At 51.8% G+C, this 21,356-nt stretch overlaps 1 protein-coding gene across 3 annotated transcripts; it reads right to left on the minus strand.

Annotated features, from left to right (window-relative positions):
• Positions 1–265: 265 nt before the first annotated feature.
• ADAR (adenosine deaminase RNA specific) lies at positions 266–19,996 on the minus strand. 3 transcript variants are annotated; one of them, XM_040999223.1, is made up of 15 exons: positions 19,608–19,996; positions 12,320–13,749; positions 10,496–10,675; positions 9,914–10,066; positions 9,541–9,685; positions 9,249–9,439; positions 7,198–7,423; positions 6,740–6,911; positions 6,152–6,245; positions 5,492–5,614; positions 5,150–5,283; positions 3,545–3,727; positions 3,138–3,250; positions 2,708–2,835; positions 266–2,612 (listed from the first exon to the last, which is right to left on the minus strand). In XM_040999223.1, the coding sequence occupies exons 1-15, from the start codon at positions 19,620–19,622 to the stop codon at positions 2,366–2,368; spliced, it is 3,534 nt and encodes a 1,177-aa protein (XP_040855157.1). In that variant the 5' UTR covers positions 19,623–19,996; the 3' UTR covers positions 266–2,365. The 3 variants fall into 3 exon arrangements, with proteins under 3 accessions (XP_040855157.1, XP_040855158.1, XP_040855159.1); XM_040999224.1 differs by having other exon boundaries at positions 9,914–10,062; positions 10,495–10,675; positions 19,608–19,991; XM_040999225.1 differs by having other exon boundaries at positions 7,276–7,423; positions 9,914–10,062; positions 10,489–10,675; positions 19,608–19,980.
• Between the last annotated feature and the right edge of the window lie 1,360 nt (positions 19,997–21,356).

The following is a 21,356-nucleotide window of genomic DNA, read 5'->3' on the forward strand; positions in this document are numbered from 1 at the left end:
TCACTCAGCGCACTCCATTAGCACACTATGTATGGCAATGTGTGGAGTTCTGGTCCTGATGTTTGTCTCTCCTCACCCAGACACAGACTCATCTGTCCCAGGGAGCTTCCCTTCTGCCACTGAGGTGGGGAAGGAGGGGTGAGGTGATCCCCTGCCCCCAGGTTCTACATCACATGCGGCTGGTTCTGGGATCAGAAAGCCCCCAGATCATGTCTCTCCACAATCACCTTCCCCAAGAAAATAAGACTTAAAAGTTTTCTAACAATTAGATTTTTTTCTATTTTATTTATGCGGAATGTATTATGTTAGTCAGTGATATCAAGGATCACATAAAAGCAGAATCGTAAGACTGGACTGCAGCCCCCAATGGCCCCCAGGCCTGGACCCCAGCCCTTCCCCACTCTGTTCGTGGAGTCCCTGGCAAGACCCCAAAGCCAACAGAGCCCCTTCCACTTGAGCAAAAGAAACAGCCTCAAGTGCTGACAGTGTGTACAAGTGATTATCCACAGGTCAGATAAATCAACTACAGAAATCATTAAAAAGAAAGTGTGTGTGTGTGTGTGTGTGTGTGTGTGTTGGGGGATTTTAGAGCTTCTTTAAAAACAAAGACAAAATTGGGAAGGGAACACTGGGTGGGAGCCCCACCAGGCTCCCACGTACCTGCTGCCCTTCACACCTGCGGCCCTCCAGCAGCAAAGCCCAATGCTGTGGTGTGCAAGATCTCCAGGGAGACAGCGGGCTCTGTGTCAAGGGTGTCTGGCTGCCAGTGAAGAGGTGGCTACATGCAGCTCCGCCAGATTTTAATGCCCACAACAGAGTAGAGGGGCAGGAATGCTGAGGTGGCGGCCGGGTAGCCCTCTGGCTGGAGAACTCAGGGGGTGAGCTTCCTTCCACAGGTCTGGCCTACTGGATCCCTGCACCCCCTGGACTGCCTGGCCATGCCTTTAGCAGGTACTTCCCAACCCCAAGGACCGCCCTGCTTTCCCACCAACTCCCTAGTGAGTTCTGGTACTCTACATGGACATTCTTAATGTGTTTTCAAAATGCCACTTATCTCAGTGTGGCCAATCTGGGGAAGAGCACAGAGGGCACAGCAGCCACAGGCAGAGCAGTGGGGGCTGTGGATGGGCTGTTGTCAGTAGGAGGTGGGCCAGGCAGGGCTGGGCCAGGCAGGGCTGGGCGGGCCATGGCGAGGGAAAGGGGCATCCTCAGAGGGCCTGTGCTGGCAACATCCCTTGCAAAGGCCAAGGGTCCCACCTCAGAGCCTAGGACAACCTGCCCTTCCCTTGCAACTACTGCCTTGGATGTCAACCCCGTAAAAACACCCCCAACGGCAGGAAGACAGCCAATCTGTGTTACCTGAAGGACCAACTGAAGTTACCTGGCACAACGACTGCAGGCAGATAGATGGGAAAGCATGCATGCATTTTAGAGCTGTGCAGCTGTGGTTAGGAATCAACACCCACTTCCTGTAAAAGCTCATTTATACCTGACTGGACCAACTCGCGTTGGTGTCAATGTCACGAGATGTGCCAGGTTGGCTGGTGATAGGCCCCAGTGTGACTTTTGGCTTTCACTCTTGTGGAGTCCTGATGAGCCTGATAGAGGTCACCTGCCCTCGAGAGCTGTCCTGGACACTGTCCACTCAGCTGGTGTCTGTGGCCCTGTGTTCTGTGCTGGCTGGGAAAGCTCCTAGAAATGCTTTGCCTGGCAGGATAGCTGAAAGCCTGGAATAGTCTAAGGACTTCCTGGGAAGAGGGGGCTATCCTCCCTGGCCCGGGTGCCTGCCTACTCCCTGCACCCCAGCTGGCTCCCATGCAAGGCCTGATGCCTGAGCAGTTGCATTAGCCTCTTCACTCTTGGGAGTGGGGAGAAGCTCCACGATCCAAAGGTAAAAAGGAACCTGAGGGGAGGGGCCCGCTGGCCCTTGACTGAAAGCATCAACCCTGGCGTGATCCAGAGAACCCAGTGAAGGCTAATCAAGACCACAAAAGGTCAGTCAGTGTAGGAAACACAAAAGAAGAAGAAATGGGAAAATCAACAAAACAACTCAAGTCTCAGGGCAAACGGGCTACAGGTGCTCCGTATCTGGTCATGCTGTGCATGGCAAGGAAAGATGACCCCTTTCTCTCTCTTTTGGACTCTGCCTTTTAATTTGGGAAAAATGAGGGGGCCTAGCCAGACTCCACCTAGCAAATTCCCCTAGAAAGCAGAATAAATGGCAACCCAAAGTTCTGAGGATCTCCAATTGCAGTTCTATTAGGAAAAAAAAAAAAGGATGATTAAAAAAACAAAAACCAATGTGATGAGGAATGCTACACGCTCTAATTCTCTCGCCCCGCTGAGAGCCCCTCACCCCACTGCATCAGTCACTGGGCACTGGGCAGAGGTAGAAGTTCTTCTCCTCCTGCGGTTTGCTTATCCAGTTCCCGTAGCCCATGTCCTTGAGGCTCTTTTTGAAGTAGTTCTTGGCTATCTCATAGTCACGGGCAGCTTTCTTGGCCTCACCATAGGAGAGTTTCAGTAAATCTCTGCGGTAACGAAAGGAGCAGAGCCTCTTAAACATAAGGAAGATGTTCTTCTTGGAGACCCGCGACAACTCATTCCGTGGCCTGGGGAGACAAAAGCACCTGTTGTTTCCTGGGCTCACTGGCAGGGCAAATGGCCCTGGGGCTCTGGAGGGTGTGCGCGTGCCCCCGCTCCTTACCCATCCACGGTGCCCCTGGTGCCATCCAGGATCTCCAGCTCGTAGCCGTCAGCCAGACACCAGTTGACGCTCGTCTCCTTGGTCTTCCCGGACTGCCTTTTGGAGTCATAGACACTGACCCGGCCAACCTAGGGATCCCGGAGGCCAAAGTCAGGAAGGAGGATCTGAGGCAGAGCCTGTGAGGGCCACATCCTGTCCCCTGCATTTTAGACTAAGACCGAGCAGATTCCAGACAGGCTAACACCCCCTTGATTCAAACTAATTTCAGCCTTGGAGCAGGGAAAGCCCTTGGAAGGTCAGGGAGGAAAGGATCTCCCCAGGACAGGGAGGCAGCTGCCCTTGCCCTTGACTGTTGTACACTCCTGCTCTGTCAGCAACAGTGCTTGAGAGGGAGCAAAGGGACGAGGGGGACAGAATGAGGTTGGAGCACCTTGGGGTGGTTGACAATAAAAGGCTTTCGTAGTCCTTCCTCAAATGCACTTCCATCTCTTGTCACTCGACAGCAGATTGCGCGGGTCAGGTGCCCTTGGCTGAAAAGGTAGCCTGTGGACAAGAGAAGGTGCACCCCTGTGTTTACACCAGATGCTAGGGTGAGGCACAGGCACTGCAGAGGTTGAAGGTGCAAGATGGGAGATTGCCCTGACACATCAGGGGTCACTGAATACTTCAGTGCAACACAAAAGATTCTGAGGAAGGCCAGGGCCTGGCCAGGGCAAGCACACCATGGTGCTGTGGGTTTTCAGCTGCCACATTTCTTACACTCATGTTGAAAGGGCTGGCCTAAGCCACCTCCCCAAATGCTCACAAATCACTCCCTGACACTCTATAACCCCTTACCAAGCGTGACAGACTTGAGATAGATGGGCTGCAGGAAGTGGGTCAGCAGGGCACCCTGCAGGCCCAGCACGTTCCAGCGCAGAATCTTGTCACTGCACGACATGGTACGGAGTCTCTCCCCCAGGCGGATGCCGTCCCACGTGGGCACAATGTCACTGGATTCCACAGGGATAGTGCCTTCTCCTGTGGGAGAGACGTGGGTCAGACCCACAAGCCACTGACTCTCCTGCCCCCTGGCCAGGTGTTCAGACTCCATGGATGCTGGCCATCTGCTTTGGCATTCTTCATTGTGATGTGCCCAATGCTGTGCAAAATCAAGTGAGACTCTTGTCTTCCTGGACTATCATGGGGCCCAGGAGGAACAGGATAGACAATAAATAATGCAGCCAATGCAGGCGTGAGAACCTAAGACACTGACAGGGCCCTGAAGGAGGAAAGTAACCTCCTGGGACACAGGAGTCAGGAAGCTGGGACACAGACAAGGAACAGTGGGAGTGAGAGCCACCAGGAAAGCCACCAGCCACGGAGAAGGCCCGGAAGCAGCATGGGGGCTGCCCAGGAAGCTTATAGTGAGGTAATTGTCACTATGACAGGCAGGGTGACGGGGCAGAGGCCAGTGATTATAGCGGTGTGGTGGGAAACTACTACCAGGTATGTGTGAGTGTGTGATCCATGTTATGTGTCAGAGCTGGAGTTCCCACACCATTCAAGAGTAGTTTCTGGTGTGTTCACACAGCCATGTGACCTGGGCAATCATTAGCTGCAGAACAGACACTTCAGCACCCAAAGAGGATCTGCCCTTGCCAGCCCACCCCACCACCTCTAGTCCTGGACACCCACTCGTTTACTGCCTGCCTGTTTGGTGTTGCCCATTCTCGACATTTCATCTAAATGGGACCATGCCCTGTGGGATCTTTCATGATTGGCCATCTTGCACTTAGCATGCTGCTTCCAGGTTTCATCCAGAGTGTTGGTATGTGTGCACCAGCCAGGGCTTCACTCCTGCACGGCATCACCCCCGTCAGCAGTGGATGGTCACGAGTGTCATTTTCGCTTTCTGTGGCTGTGCTAGCTCTTGTGAAGAGCTGGGCCTGTGTTAGCAGCTCAGGGAACTTATCAGGGAAGTGACCAACTAAGTGGGGCCTGAAGGGAATCAGATGATGCAAGGAGACAGCAGAGGACAAGACGGAGGACAAGATGGGAGGAGAAGCTGGTGACAAGAATGCAGAATCAGCAGACAACTGGACTGGAGGGGTCAGGCCCGTGATGTCCTCTTGTCACCTCCTTGGTGTGGCTCCACAACTTTCCCTTTCCACCTCCCTCTCTAAGGGGGGAACCTCATTCCCAGGCTGCCACGGGGGAAAACGTCCCTGGATTTATCTCCACCTAGACTCTCCTCTGAGCTCCACAATACTTCCTCTACTTCCCTCCCGTATGGGACATCCCCCCCAATAAAGAACAAGTCAACCCGGAACCAGCTCTTCCTATCCGGTTTTGCCTCCCCTCTCCATACCACTGCAGGGCCCAGTGCTGACCAGCAAAACCACGGCAGGCAGTCTTGTGGAGCCTTTTGCAGGGTGCCCACGAGGGTCCTGTATCACTCACCATTCTCCACTTTGGTGCGGAGCTTTCCTTGCTTGGGGTTCTCGAAGACAGGGTAGTGGCGGGAGTCCATGCTCTCCATGGCGCGGTCACTGCAGGACTTGTCAAAGAGAGCGCCATCACCACAAGGAGCAGTACTGCAAGCAAAGGGGGAGCGGCCATCAGAATCCACCTGGGAACCCCCTGGCCCACATCTCCTGGGGCTCCAAAACCAACATGGCACAAACAAAGGACATGTCCCGAGGCCCACCAGGGGGCTGTGGGGTGGGAGCATGAACATAGGGCAGACTGTCAGGTTAGGGCTGCCCTAGGAGCCGGGGGTGTGGCAGTAGGGACCATACAGACCTGATGTACAGATGGAATGAAACCGTCTTTTTTATCTGGAGCTTTTCTCCTCCCCTAGCAGGCTCAAATATACTTTCCTTCGCGGTCTGGGGGTTGTACTTCATTAGCTCTGTGTAGAGGAACCTACAGGGACAAAGTCAGCTTAGGAAAGGCAGGACTGACACAGCTGGCCAGGGCAGCTGTAAGCTCAGACAACTATGTGATTCCCAAGGAGGCAGATTCCTCAAGAACACAGCCCGTGGTTAGCTTGTCAGGCAGAGAGTCCAGCCTGGGAGGCCCTGGCACTCCTCAAGCCAAGGGGGACGGTGAGTGATTCTCATTGCAGTGGCAGAGCAAGTAGGTGCCTGGAGAGAACGGGAGGCCACCATGTGGCCTGAGCCTCTCCCGTCCTGAGGGACAGAAGAGGTGAAGGATGGCAGAAGGCTGTGTCTTTCCTAGGGTCTTACAGAAGATGGTCTCAGTTGGCTGAGGCCCAATAGGTTGCATGTCCCCCTTTTTTGACAAAATGGGCATGAAGCAGCAGCAGGAAGCAGAACATGAGATAGGTGCCTGGGTGGCAGAAGCAGTCAGGGGCTCACATGACAGAGGCCAGCTGGGCCCTGCCAGGGTGGTGGCCGCGGGCCCCAGGTGGGCAGGGCCTGGGCGGAGGTGGGGGCTCACCTGATGAAACCTCGCCGGGAGATGATCTCGGCATGGCAGTCATTGACTGTCTCTCCCTTGAGACTAAGAGAGTCGCCCTTCACACATCGATTCCCTGGGAAGACGTGGGGAGCACAAAGGGAACCGTCAAAGGCAGATGATAGTGGACAGGGTCACTGAAGGTCGAGGGCACACATAGCCATGCTCCACCAGCCCCTCGTGGCCATCTGTGTCCCTCCACCCTGGGCAAATGAACACTCATTCCTCCCTGTGCTCACTGCAATGGAAATAAACTGCAGGACAATTATCCCAAATCAGAAATGCTGAGCCCACAAGTGCTTCAGATTTCAGGGTTGTTTTTTTTAGTATCTGCATGGTATTACCAGCAGAGCATTCCTAATCTGAAACCCAGTGTGCTCCCTCAAATCCAAACCTCTTTGAGTGTCAAGCTGATGCTCAGAAAGTCTCAAGTCTCAGAGTTCAATACACTGGGGATTTTGGGCTGAGGGATGTGCACCCTAGGTTACAAGTTGTCTTTTCTCCCTGCCTTGGCCGCCTCACCCTGGATGAAGACCCACTACTGGGGAGTTGGGGGAAGTCCTTGCTCACCCGTCCCCAGGCTGACAACGACCCCCATGTCCTCAGAATCCTTTTTCATGATGATGGCTGCCAGGATCTTGCGGCCCAGCAGGGAGGGCTGGAAGCTGTTGGTGAGGGTGTTGAAGCAGCGGTGGCTCAGCATGGCGATCTGATCGTGGAAGGTGCTGCCCGTGAGAGGAAGCTGTGGGGACAGGAAGCTGCGTCAGGGGTGGGGAGCCACCCGGGTGCCTACCGTGCTTTCACGGCGGCCAGGGAATTTGTGTGTTGCTGGACTGGACAGCCATCTTTCCCCTCTCATGTCTAGTGTCCCACTGTATAGTCTTTTATCTGGGGCTTGTGGGAAAGCCTGGGAATCCCTTACACGATCCAGCAAGTTCTGCGCTAACTCAACCCAGAGAGGAGTCAGAACAAGCCCCGCTCCCATCCCCCCAACACACAGAAAGAGCACCAAAAGTAGACGTCTTAACTGTCTTTGGCTGTGCTTCTGGGGACCTGGAGAGGAGGAGCATAGTTCTTCTGAGACTGGCCCCTGTCACTGGGGTTACCTCTGTGAAACCCATGCGTTCTGCCTTCTCGTTCTCCCCAATCAAGACCCGGAGAGCTGCGTCGGCCGCTTCCTGTTTGCCTTGCTTCTTGCTGTGCGCACACACGGCTGGGAACCAGCGACCTCCAACTTTTGCTTGGTAAACAAACCTGCGCGTGAGAAACAGGGATGAAAAGGGACATGAGATCCAGCCAGACAAGCTGTTCCAGGGAAGAGCTGGTACTGCACAAGGTCTGCCCGTGGCCTGCCAACAAATGCGCCTGGTTTAAAAGTGCTTTCTAAGGTAGTATTTTCCACATTTTTGGTCATTTGTGAATTATAATATGATTGTTGCTGGCTCCTCATGTCACTGGGACTACTACTATCTTTGTCCAGACAGACTTTCTAAAAACACAGATACACTTTAAGAAGAGCTTCAAATCATTACCGTAATGGTGACCAGGGCCACCACAAATTGAAGGGATTAAACAACTGTATATGATAAAATAGGCTATCAAATTCTGACCAGACTTTGTGCTAGAACCTATGAAAGCTCTGGGCCTCTTTTTTTTTTTAAGATTTATTTTTATTGATTTGAAAAGCACAGTTATGGAGAGAGAGGGAGAGACAAGAAAGAGATCTTCCATCTACTGGCTCACTTCTCAAATAGTCACAGTGGTCAGGGCTGGGCCAGAGCAAAGCTAGAAGCCAGCGTTTTCCCTGTGTCTCCCATGTGGGTGGGTGGGAGGAGCCCAAGAGCTTGGGCAATTCTTCATCTTCCTAGGTGCATAGCAGGGAACTTCACTGGGAGTGAAGCAGCTGGGCTTTGAATTGGCACTGCAACCTGGGATGTTTACCACTGCAAGCTGTGGCTTAACCTGCAATACCACAATGCTGGCCCTGATACGCTGCCTCATGACAACATGCCTGCTACGCATTCCAGAGAAGCTGTAGTTCATGTTCTGTCGAGCTCTTACTATGGAGTTGAGTCTATGAAGGATTTTAGGATGATTTCAGGGAGGAAAAAGAGGAAGTGGAGTCACTGCACAATAGGAAGTCCTGAGCTGAGAGGCTGAGATAAGGCATTCACTGCGGTGGGTGGGGGAGGGAGGGTCTGCACCCCCTCTTCCTGGGACCTGATCAGGAAGAGGACCTTTCACTTCTAGCTTGACTCAAGTAGGGCAAAGAGCAATGTTTCCTCATATTGAGTTTTTATCATGGTATTCAAGAATTACCCACCACAAAAAAAATTGGATAACGGTGCCAATCAACTGACAGAACAAAACAAGACACCAATCACACACAAACATGGATAAATGAATGGCATTCCTTACTATCAAAGAAACTGGAAACAGCCCCACATTTTATGACTCTTTTCTCCTTATTTTTTACCTCTGTCTTTTCAAGACAGAGATACCAACAAACACAAATTCTAGAAAAATACACAGTGCCGCCGCTCCCTCCTCAGAGGCAGTGCAGTGAGCAGTTTTTCTGTAATCCTTTAAGGAAGTTACGGCTCTCTCCTCATGCCACACCTCACTTGCTGCTGGGTGACACAGCTTCAGGGTCCATGAGTACATGTGGCTTCCCTGTACTGTTCCCTACAGGTTTCCTCATAAAATCAGTGCAGGAACTTCAGGTCCTCTCAAGTCCTGTGCCAGCAGTAACGGTGCAGTGACTCAAATCTTGGTAGGCCTGATGTCACATGCATTGTATAGCTTTTCAGTCAGCTTGAATAGTTTTCCATGTGTACACACATGCTATGTGTACATACATACCCCTTTAAAATCACAATCTATCAAAAACATTGAAATGGAGCCAGTGAAAAAGATCCAGCTAACTGGATCTCAAGATGGCTGGCATGACGCCCTCTAAGAGGCTGTGCAGACACGGCCAGACCGGCTTTCCTCAGCTGTGCCACTGACAGTTCAGGTACACTGTTCCTGTCCCTGGCTGCAGCCATCACGGGCAGTGACACACAGCTGGAATACTCACTTGGGTTCGTGAGGAGGTCCAGACTGGTCAACCAACTTGAACTCAGCAGCAAAGCCATGGGAGCGGGCGTACTCCAGCAGGCCGCCCACAGGGTTTGTGTTCAGGTATCTGACGAGCTCCCCGACCTTCCGGATCTTGCTGGGCATTCCGGACTCCAAGGCCTCAAGAGAGTCTGTGTTGGACCCTCCAGACTGAAGGAGAAGTAGCCAAAGAGAGAAGATAAACACTCAGGATCCACTGGGGGACGACTCAGCATCCTGCATGGCCCTGTTACCACAGCACGCCGGCCCACCTGGTCATCAGAGCCCATGGGGTTGGCTGCCTCCTCTTGCAAGGCCTTCATGGCTTCCTCCGCCGCCATCTGCTTGGCCACTTTCTTGCTGGGAGCACTTACAGCGGGGAAGGTTTGGGAGCCCACTGCAACACAGTACTGGAACCTGCCAGGTGACGACAGAGATTACAAGATTATGAGTGTGAAGATGGCCCAGCCTTCATCAGGCTGTTCCCCTCAAACCCACCCTGGCCCTGCACCTTTCTGTGCCCCCAGAGGTTAATTCCCCCTAGACATCCCCTAGTCCCACAGTGAGAGAGGGGAAACTGCTCAGGGAGGAGGCAAGGAGAAGAAAATGAACCTCCCGCGGACAGACCTGACAGCCAGGACCTACTTGGGGTCGTGGGCAGGGCCTTCCTTAGACAGGAGACGGAATTCACAGGAGTTGCCCAGCTTGTGCATACACTCAAGCAGCGCAGTGACAGGACTCTTTCCAGAGAAGAGGGGAACAGCTGATGGGGCAGTGGGCTGCGGCTCTGCGGTCTGCAGGAGACGAGACAGGGAACATCGGTTAGTGAGCCCTCCACAGCAGAAGCGAGGGGCACAGGAGAGCTTCTTTCCATCAACTCAACATCAATGTCCAAGGTTTCCCTAGGGAAGAGGGGACTTGGCAGGCAATGCAGGGAAGAATGGGTGACACTGGAGTCTCATGTAACTCCCCAGAGAGGACTGGACTCACCTCTCAGTTCTACTTCAATGATGAAATTTTGTAAATCCAGTTAGGTTGGTTGGGGGCAGGGGTGAGGGGACAAAAGGAATTGGGCATGAGAGGCGACAGTGTGTGTTAGTGAGGTGACTCGGGTGTGGGGGATCTGAGAGGCTGGGTTAGTTAGGCCAGGGCTGCTTCAAGGGGGCCAGTGGATCCCTCAGCCAGCCAGTGGGAACTGCCCACCTCCCCGAGGGTGGGACACCTGCCTCAGAGTCTTTCTCCATGGGGCAGCAGGACAAGTCTTCCGATTTCCCACTATCCTTGGCTTTGGCTTCTCGAAGCAGAATAGTCATGGCTTTCATGGCTGCATCCTGCTTGGCCACTTTCTTGCTGCCCGCCTCAGCTGGGGGGAACTCTCGGCCGCTGATGATGACCTGGAACTTAAACCTTGGTGGGAAATGAGCAGACATGTAAACTCTGATTCGGGCCAGCCCCTGGCCTCTTCTAAGGAGATCTCCCCGCCCTGCACTTCCCTGCTTTACTACGGGGCTTTTTTAACTTGCTAAAAGGGACAGGCCCCGAGGAGCTCCGTCCCTCTTAAGGCTCCGCGTGGTCCTTCTTTTGGGAAATAAAGCAGCTGGTGACTTTCTCTCCACAGCTTGGAAGGCGCACACAGCCACGGGAGATGGGGAACTCATTCCCTACTACCAACAGAGACAAAGTCTATGCAAGACGCTGAGCTAACGCCACTGCTGGCTGCAGACTTGCTGGCAACTGTGGCAGACTGGCCTCCTCAGGGGAAGATTCTTAGGGAAGTGGCAGCTTCTCCAATCCAGCAGCATGCTCCCAGATGATGCCTGCTGCTTCAGGGGCCCCTTTCTGTCCCTAACCTAGTCCTACAGATACTTCACTTTTACAGTCTGCTCTGAGACAATCTGCAGTTCTACCTGTCTCAAGCAGGTCTTTCTGGGCCTGTCCTAGGTCTCCTTTGGTCAAGATTTCAAATGTGTTCAGCCTGTTGCTCAGTCTGAAATTTCCTCTGGAAAGTTGACCTACTTCTGAAATATCTGCCCACATATCACACCAGTTCTGGCCCCACCAACTTCTAGACAGATGTGGTCTCCTTTTCCTAATAGTGTCAAGGTGATATCATTAAGATAGCCCAGACAGGGCACGAAGGGCCACAGCCAGGGCTGTGCAACCCCGGGAGACAGCCTGAATACAGGTACACGCCACACAGCAGTGGCCCACATAATCAGAGAGCAATCCCGTAAGGCTATGCTGCAGCCTTCTGAGTCTGTGTAACTGTACTCCATGGTGTTTGCACAGTGGCAACATTCCTTAATGGTGCATTTCTCGGGGAGCAAGCACAGGGCTGGAGAATAGGGATTTTTCTTTCCTATCTACACTGGCTCCTGTGAGCTGCAGTTTGCGGCCTCTTGGCTTTAGTGATTCAGCTCTCTGCTAGGCCCCCTTCTGCACTGCAGCTCCTTACTGGGCCGGTTGGCCTGTTTCTGTCTTTCTCTTTCTTAGTTTTTTTCTTTTTTTTAATTTGTGCACTGGTCTGTAAGACCCTATTGTGCGAAGCCTGGTCAGCTGCCTGAGTGAGAGACTGACTTCCCAGCTTAGGAGCATCAAGTCCAAACCCACCCCTGTGTGCACAGAAGGTGTGTAAAATCAGAACCACCGCCTTCAACAGGCAGGCAGGCAGGCTGGGGCTCCGCCCTAAGGCTGCTCTGTATGTGTAGCCTGCTCCTGCACTCTCAGGAGCCTGGCTTCGGGAGATGGGGCTGGTGTATGCACTGAGGGACCAAGGGAGGGGCTCAGCCCACACCTCTGCCTTGCGAGGCAGGTGTAGCCCTGAGGCATGCAAAGCTCTTCATTTGCATAGGAATTTCATGTCAGCCAACAGTCACCCCTGCCCAGACATGATTCCCTGGTGGACACCCAGAGAAAAGGACCCAGCGAGGGTGATTTAGCTGAAAGACCGGAAGGAAGGAAAAGAAAGGGGATACCAAACACCACCTGTGACCAAGCAGCTGTGACAGGCCTGACCCCAACTCTAGGTTCTATGCGTGGGTGGTCTCTTACCGAGGTTCGTGGGGTGGTCCGCTCTGCTCGATGAGGTTGAACTCACAGGTCTGACTAGTGAACTGTGCATACTCTAAGAGCCCACTGACGGGGTTCTTCAGCTGGCACTGAGTCAGCTTCTTGTAGGGTGTACAGCGTGGCAAGCTGTGACTGTAGAAGGAGGGCATCTCCATGATGGCTCGGAACTCACCTGGTGCTGCATGGATGCTATTCAGATTATCTGGGATGTCATCTGTTGCCCACTGGCCATTTTCAAAGTCAACATAGCCTGCTTTGGAGGGGCCATTGTGATAGATGGGCGGCTTCAATCTTGCGGGTTCTGGCCTGGTTTCTTGCCTTTCTACTTTTATGGCAGGCTCCTGTCCGTTCTCTACCTTTTCCATGGCCATTGTGGTGTGTGAAGCATCGGACTTGGGTGGACAACTTGTGGGGAGCGCTGTGTTCCTCTTGGCGGCGGGGGCGGGAGTGGTTTCAGGGACACTGTTTGCATTTCTCTTGATCTGCATCCTCTCTCGCTTCTTGTCTGTCAAGTACCAGATGGGAGGGGTGGCCCCCTGCCTGTAGACATCGCCCTGCTTTTCCAAATCGATCAGCACCGTGTTCACATCGCGGGCCTTGCTGAGGCCAATATTCTTGGCCACATTTAGGGCAGAGGAGTTAGACACATTGAACAGGTAGTCACAGATTTTCTCCTTGATCTCGGCCATGTCCAAAGGCTCAGCAGGATCTTCTTCTACGTCAGATGGGACACCTGTGTCCTCAGCTTCCAAACCCTGGGCTGAGCCTGGGGTTCCCTGGCTATAGAGATCTGGATTCTGTGGCACGGGCTCCCGACCTGCCGTGCACAGCTGTTCCCTAGCTGCAGCGGAGACGGTGATGCTCCACAGAGGGGGCCTTCCTGCCTTTCGGTGCAGCTTTCCCCTCTTCGCCAGGGAGTACAAAACTCGATTGATGTCCTTTCTTGTGGCTTGGAGCTTAGTAGCCAGCTGAATGGCTGAGAGAACCTGCCCCTCTTTGAGCGCCTCAAAGATCCTTTGCTCCCGATCCTGATCTATACTGAGGCGCTGGAAGCGTGAGGAAAGCCTGTCAACACCTTTGCATGCCACAACCCTGGCGTGTGATAAAGGGGGCTGCAGTTCTTCCTGGCACCCCGGCCTACTGAGAGGCACGTCCCTGGGGACAGCCCCGCTCCCTGGCTGCCTGAATCTGACAGGTGGGCCTGGAAACCTTGGGCTGAGTCCCGGGAACGACAGCAGTGATGAGGCCTGCTTTCCAGGAAGGGGCACTTCTGGGCAAAATCCCTGCAAAAATGCTATTTGCTGGAGCCGGAAATGGTCAGCGGGAGATCTTGGGTCCAGCTGCTGGTGACTGAACTGGCTGTGCTCATAGCCTTGACCCGGGCAGAGGTGGTATCTCTGGAGGGAACTGCCCTGCAGAACAGTGTAATAAAAGAGAAAATGAACTAGGGCTGGTCAGTGTACATGGGGTGCCCGTGTCCCTGCCCTGCCCAGGGAGCCGTTCCTGACTGTTAATGGGCCAAGAAGTGCCTAGGCTCAAAGCCCCATCATCCAGAAGCTGGTGTGTGTGTCAGGGAGAGTTGGGGGGGGGTGTGGAGTAGGGGAACAGCAGGTAAATCGCACGGTGCTTCCAGCACAAGTTCCAACACCATGGCACAGCCTCTGCAGCGCCCTAACCTACTCTTCCTTCCATATGAACAACAGTAACCTGGAAATGTCAAAGGAGTCAGGACAGGAGCAGACAAGACAACAAGTTCCTGCAGGAACAATCTCCAAGGTGAGGGCACACTGCTGAGACTTACCTGCCTAGCACTGCCCCTGGCAGGACCCACCAATTGACATGCAAGGAGCTGCAAGTCTGCGTGACACATGGGGGCACTTGTTCTCACTCTGCAGCGAGGTGCCTGGGTCCCCCAGTTTATCTGAGGTATCATCTATCCCTCTCCACCTCAGCCCAATCCCCCTGTCTTTCCCAGCCTCTTGCCAACAGCTACCTCCTAGTCAAGTCCCCTGCTTTACAGTGACCCCCACACTCTCTTGTCTCTGGATGGTTACCAGAACCATGAAAAAAAAAAAAAAGAGAGAGAAAGAGGAGAAAAAAAGGAGGTGGGGACTGCTGAAAACACAGCTCTGCAATTTCTCCACTGCAGATCTGAAAGCCAAGGTTATGCAGTGCCTACTAGGCAGGTATACACACACAGTGTGGCTATACTAAACAAAAGGAGCATTCCCGTCCCAGGCAACACAACTCAGGAAAGTTCTAGATTTCATCCTGTGTCACTGAATGTGGTATGTTGTTTTAAATGTATAAATTTCTTACTTGTGGAATTTTCTACCTCATATTTTCAGATCACAACTGATCAAGGATAAACTGAACCCACAGCAAGTAAAACTTCAGGAAAAGAAAGGGGCCTGTCGTAACTACGCCTTGGACCACAACACCTTCTCCTTGGCATTCTCGTGTTAACCACTCCATCCTTCCGGCAGGGTATGAGTGCCAGGGACCCCAGCCATCTCAGCTTTCACCTTCAGTCATCTGCACTTACAAGGCAACTGCCTTGCCCTGTCCCACCACTTCTTCTTCTTTTTAAATATTTATTTCTTTTTATTGCAAAGTTAGATATACAGAGAGGAAGATCTTCCGTCCGATGATTCACTCCCCAAGTGGCCGCAATGGCTGGTGCTGCACCAATCCGAAGCCAGGAGCCAGGAACCTCTTCCGGGTCTCCCACACGGGAGCAGGGTCCCAAGGCTTTGGGCCATCCTCAACTGCTTTCCCAGGTCACAAGCAGGGAGCTGGATGGGAAGCAGGGCTATCGGGATTAGAACCGGTGTCCATATGGGATCCCGGCACGTTCAAGATGAGGACTCTAGCCATTAGGCCACCACACTGGGCCCTGTCTTATCACTTCTGTATCATCTCTTAATGATGTCTTTTCCCCAGTTTCAGCCCTATTACCTTTCACCTGAGCTACTGCAAAGCCTCTTAGCTCCTCCCTCTACTGCCACCTGTCATAACTCAGACCCCTTCCTTACAGACCTTTTAAAATGCCACTTAAAACAGAGCCCGGCATGGTAGCCTAGTGGCTAAGGCTCTTGCCTTGTATATGCTGGGATCCTATGTGGGTGCCGGTTCATGTCCCGGCAGCTCCACTTCCCATCCAGCTCCCTGCCTGTGGCCTGGGAAAGCAAGGAGGATGGCCCAAAGCCTTGGGACCCTGTACTGGTATGGGAGACCCGGAAGAGGTTCTGGCTCCTGGCTTCAGATCAGCTCAGCTTCGTCCGTTGCGGTCACTTGGGGAGTAAATCAGAGGATGCAGGGTCTTCCTGCCTATCCTCCTCTCTATCTTTCCAATAAAAATAAGTAAATCTTTAAAACAAACAAAAACACCCACTTCTGACTTTGGACTCCTACCTCCCCCAGGTGGGGATTTTCCTCTTCTTGAACATCTACTGGATACCTGTTAATTAACATTATTTTTTTAAAAAATAAGACTTATTTATTTAAAAGGTTACAGCGAGTAACAGAGACATGCAGAAAAAAGAGTGAACTCCTCCATCCACTGTTTCACAACCCAAATGGCTGCAATAGCAGGGAGCCCAGGAGCCTGGAAGCCCATCTCGGTCTCCCGTAGGGCCCAGGCAGAGGTCATCCTCACTCTTCTCCCAGGTGCTTCAGCACGGAGCTGGAACACCAGCAGAGCAGCTGGGACTTGAACAAGTACCTCTAACTAATTTTTTATTGCAAGTATGGAACTTAGACTAGAAAAACATGACGACACACTCAGATCATAGCTAACAACACTAAGTGCCCTAGATATCACACTCAACCCTCTGCTTTAATACTCCCAGTGTAGTACTGAAGGTGGAGGCTCCTGCAGATTCCATGGTGCGCTCCCAGGAGACCAGCGCTCTATTTCAGCCATCTTTTCTTTTTTTTTTTTTTTTTAAGATTTATTTATTTTTATTACAAAGCCAGATATACAGAGAGGAGGAGAGACAGAGAGGAAGATTTTCCGTCCGATGATTCACTCCCCAAGTGGCCGCAACGGCCAGTGCTAGGCCAATCCGAAGCCAGGAGCCAGGAACCTCTTTCTGAGTCTCCTACGCGGGAGCAGGGTCCCAAGGCTTTGGGCTGTCCTCAACTGCTTTCCCAGGTCACAAGCAGGGAGCTGGATGGGAAGTGGAGGTGCCAGGATTAGAACCGGCGCCCATATGGGATCCTGGCGCATTCAAGGTGAGGACTTTAGCCTAGGCCTCATTTAGCACTAGACACAAAGTTGATTGTGAACCAACACCTGTTGAAGTAATGACTGCACAAACAAGGTATCATACAAAAGCAGCCACATCACTGGCCTTGCTCCTCTGGCTGCAGCCTGCCCCCATCACCCTACTTCTGGAAGCAGTGGGGAATGCCTGACTCACACTGCTGGACTATGGAGAGATTTTAGGGGGTTTCTGATTGGCTCTGTGAGTGGCCTTGAGAACAACAATTTTGCTAGATTGAACTGCAACTACTGGCCACAATTTAAAAAATAGATATCGCACATTGTTCTTTCATGAAAGAGTTTAAGAAATTACAATACATGGGCCCGGCGGCGTGGCCTAGCGGCTAAAAGTCCTTGCCTTAAACACCTTGGATCCCATATGGGCGCTGGTTCTAATCCCGGCAGCTCCACTTCCCATCCAGCTCCCTGCTTGTGGCCTGGGAAAGCAGTGGAAGACAGCCCAAAGCCTTGGGATCCTGCACCCGCGTGGGAGACCTGGAAAGAGGTTCCTGGCTCCTGACTTCGGATCAGCGCAGTACCAAATGTTGCGGCCACTTGGGGAGTGAATCATCAGACGGAAAATCTTCCTCTCTGTCTTCTCCTCCTCTCTGTACATCTGCCTTTCCAATAAATAAAATAAAACTTAAAAAAAAAAACCCCAAAAAACAAAAATTATATCTGAACCTGTTAGTGGTTATTTCAAGGAAGATCATTCATTAATTAGCTTTTTGGAAGACAAAGTTCAGACAGGAAGAGGTAACAGAGGCCTTCCATCCACTGGGCCATTCCCTAAATGCTTGCAAAGAAAGCATTTAAGAAAAGCAAAGAAAAGAAAGAGCGAGGTCAGGCTGAAGTCAGAAACCTGGAACTCCCTCTTGGTCCCCAACATGGGTGGCAGGGGTTCAGTCTTTCTCTACTGATTTCCCAGGTGCATCAACAGGAAACTGAATCAGAAATAGGAACAGCCAGGACTTAAACTGGTGCTCATATGGGATGCCAGCATTGTAGGCAGTGGCTTAACACACTGTGCCACAATTCTGGCTTTGTTTAATCCTTTTAAAGAGCTTAAAATTAAATTTAAATCCAGAAATCAATATATATGTATATTATATGCATATATATATATATATATGTACGTATACACATACAGATACTTCAAAAAGTTCATGGAAAATAAAGATCCCTTGGGTATGAAGAATTTTGAAATCTATGTATACAGGAGAAAGGTTTTTCAAAAAGTTCATTAAAAATGCATATGACGTGTTGAACTACCAAAACCTCATGAGCATGCCCCACATTGGGAATCCTGGGGTGGTGCCAGGTGGCTGTCCTCCATGGCAGGGTGCAGAGGTGTTTGGGAGGCTGGATGTGGCTTCTCTCCTTGTCTTCCCCTTCCCCCAGACACAGGAAGGATAAAAAGAGAATGTGGAAATGGTGATCTCACTCGCCTTCCTGTAGCCCTTGGCCCTAATCATTCTAATCAACTTCGTAAAAATCATCAAAATTAAAAATAATAATTAAAAAACATCTAAAAGTAAAACAAGCACAGATTATGAAAAAACTATATGTGCTTTAAATTTTGTACATTTAAAAAATTTCATTTCCCTACCAACTGTTTGAAGCACCCTCATTTACAGCTTTTAAAATTAGAGAACAGTTCACACTAAGTTAAACGTGTCCTTTTCAGTGTAGAATCCTATACTTTGCAAACTACCACCGTAATCAAGAAAGATGATATTGCTACTTCCTACACAGTTCTCAACGCAGCCAGTACTGGCAGGATGGGGTAAGCCGCAGCTAGGGACGCCTGCACCCCATGTCAGAGCGTGGTGAAGTCCTGGCTCTGCCACTTCCAATCCCACTCCCCAGTTACGTGCCTGAAGCAGCAATGATGGTTGGAGGACGTCCCCAGCTCCCTGCCACTCAGCAGCCATTGCAGCTACTTGGGGAGTAAACCAGTAGACAAATTTGTTACTCTGCCTCTCAAATAAATATAACTTCTTTTTTTTTTTTTTTAAATGTGTTACATCATTTTATGACCAACTTCTCTTTCCCCCAGCCACTGGCACCATGGCTCTGGGTTGGCACAGGCCTGGGGATTTCTCAGAAGGTCTAGTGGACAGGTACACTATGGGGCCATGTGAGTCTGCATCCCTCTATGCCATGGGGAATCTGCAGTCTTCCAAGGTACCTCCTCGGATCAAGCCTGCACTCTACCAAGGCAGAGATCCCAATTTAACATGTTGAAGGACAGCTGCACATTCCTGCGGTTGTCTTAGCTACAGGGAATAAAGCTGTTATAAACATCTTCCTGTGAGTTATGAAGAAAGGCCATATTTAATAATACCCTCAGTTGGACCTTCAGCAGTAGGAAGGGCTGGGACAGAGCAACTGCTAAGGCAACAAAAGCAGGCCTGGTGCCTGCCTCCCATCCAGTCGTGGCTGTTCTGCTATCCATTCACCTTGTGCTGATGCAGTCTGGAAGGCAACTGGTGGGCCAAGTAATTGGGTCTTTGCCACCCGAGTGGGAGACTTGGAGTTTTTCATTCCTGACGTTGGCCTGGTTCAGTCTTGGCTGTTGAGGTATTTGGGAGTGAACCAGTGGATGGAAGATCCTGTCCTTCTATACTAATGATAACAACAACAATACCAACAAAAACAAAAACATTCAAGAGGGGCTGGAGACAAACAACAACATTCAAGAGGGGCTGGAGACGAGGGGGAGAGGGTACAGCAGTAAAGGGCCCTGGCAGACAGGGAGAGCAAGTCTGCCCTGGCCCTTAAGCCCTATCCCAGGCCTTGCTGAACCTTCAGAATTAGTGGCAGGATTTTAATATCACAACGGCAGTTCTGTGAGGCAAGAGGCCATACAACCGCTCCCCACAGGCCTGAGCGACGCTCTGCAACGTAAATGCATCCGAACAGGTTAAAATAGTGGCCCATAGGTGGCGGAGTTCGTCCCTTGGTAGCTGCTGCTCCAAGTCGGCCTGGCGCCCAGCTTACCTTCCGCAGGTCCATAGCGCCTTGAAGGTACAGCCCAGGCCGGGCCAGTGCGGCCCGGAAGCTACACCCCCTACTCCGAGGGCCCCAAACACTAGCACCGCCGCGGTTGCACTCCACTCTCTGCAATTCTAGGGAGCCAGCAGGGCAACCCTGCCTGCCTGCGCCGTGCTGGGCCACAAGATGGCTACGGTTCAATTTCGCTTTCGTTTCCTCAGAAAGCCTTCCCTTTCCGAAAGTCAGGCCTGGAAGGAGGGGCCTGAAGGCCGGGCGGGAACCACAGGGGCAGGGCCGAGCCTGCCCAAGGGAAGCCTGCAGGATTCCAGGCGGAGGAGGGGTGTTGCTCGCAGGAATGCGAGGGACCCAGCAGCAGACAAAGGCCCACAGGGCAAGCTGTCTGGCCTCCCCCAGCGCGTCCAGGAATATGACCAAAGGTCTTTAATGGGGGCAAGGGAGTCGTCTGCAAGTAAAGTTGCCCTTCTGGACCACGATATTTCCACTACATTAAAGTAGGCGGGTGGGCCAGAAAAAAACAGTGGGATCTGCTATCCCCCGCCCGGCAAGGAAGCAGCCAGTCCTGAGTCTTCACAGCACCCCAAGAGGCTCCTCTTGTTCCCACTTTCCAGGTGCAGAAACAGAGGCGTGCCTGAAGCCAAGTGCTACTCATCAATCCAGGTCTAGTCCCGAAAAGCTTTTACACTTGCTCAAGTTACACCATTACTTTGAAAAGAAATTGTCAGAGAGGAAAAACTGTAGTTTCTTTTGTGGTCAGATTGATTGAATGACTTGATTTTGTCAAAGACATTTCAAAAAAAATAAATTCTACAACTCATTTTTCACTATGCAACAGCTGCCCTCCCTTGTGAGAAACTTGTTGTTCTGTGTTTAATCTCAGTATTATTACTGCCCACTGCTTGGCAGACTTAGGAGGCAGTCCCTGAGGGTTCAACCTCCATCCACCCAAGTGTCAGACGCTCACATTTTCAGTTCCTCAGCGCCTGTGTATCACCTGCCGGCCTAAATGCTCCTTCGGCTGTGAAGCCTGCACGTCTGCCTCTCGGAACCTACCTCCCCAGGGGCCTACACTCACATTCCACCCAAGAGCCTCGCCTCACTCAGCACTGAACACTTTTCAAGAGTTTCCGAAGTGCCCAACGCAGGCCTCCTCTCAGGTTGCACACTGGTAATCGGGTACAAGAATGGGCGCCAGCCTTTGGCTGTCAGTCTGGGAGCAAGATGGATACCCCCCAGTCACCACAATATCATGGATCATTTTGTTCACTCGTCTGCCTTCAGAGTCACCAGCTGCCTTCTGCTTGGGACAGGACCTTCTGACATAGTGACCCTTAGAAAGGGAGGGGTTAGCTGAATGAGGAACAGAGCCAGCCATCAGGAGGCAAAATAATGGGCTAAACAGCAGAGGGAACTTCACAGGAGCGAGCTGAGCATCTCACTGCCTCCCTGCCCCGTGAAGCCACAGGAGTGACTGCCTGCCCATTTACCAGACCAGCATTGCTTACCACAGGGTTGGAGCAGTGTCCAGTCCCTCTGAAAAACCAAGAACCCACAACCGAGGGAAGGTGTGCCAGCCCTGAATGAACCAATGGATGGAAGATCTCAGTTTCTCCTTCTCGCAGTAAATCTGCCTTTCCAATAAAAATAAAATAAATCTTAAAAAAACAAAAACGCCCACCTCTTCCTAAATGCTTCCTACAGCATTTCCAGTCCATTTTCCTCTGTTCTCTTCTCCAC

This window comes from Ochotona curzoniae, unplaced genomic scaffold, assembly GCF_017591425.1.
Source record: "Ochotona curzoniae isolate NIBS_2020 unplaced genomic scaffold, NIBS_Ocur_1.0 scaffold_1037, whole genome shotgun sequence".
NCBI lineage: Eukaryota > Metazoa > Chordata > Mammalia > Lagomorpha > Ochotonidae > Ochotona > Ochotona curzoniae.

Excerpts from the sequence above, each read along its gene's own strand:
- ADAR (XM_040999223.1), bottom strand. Across the intron at positions 10,676-12,319 it reads GGACCACCCCACGAACCTCG|GTTTAAGTTCCAGGTCATCA; the intron begins GTAAGAGACCAC and ends TTTCCCACCAAG. Across the intron at positions 9,440-9,540 it reads CCATGGGCTCTGATGACCAG|TCTGGAGGGTCCAACACAGA; the intron begins GTGGGCCGGCGT and ends CTTCTCCTTCAG.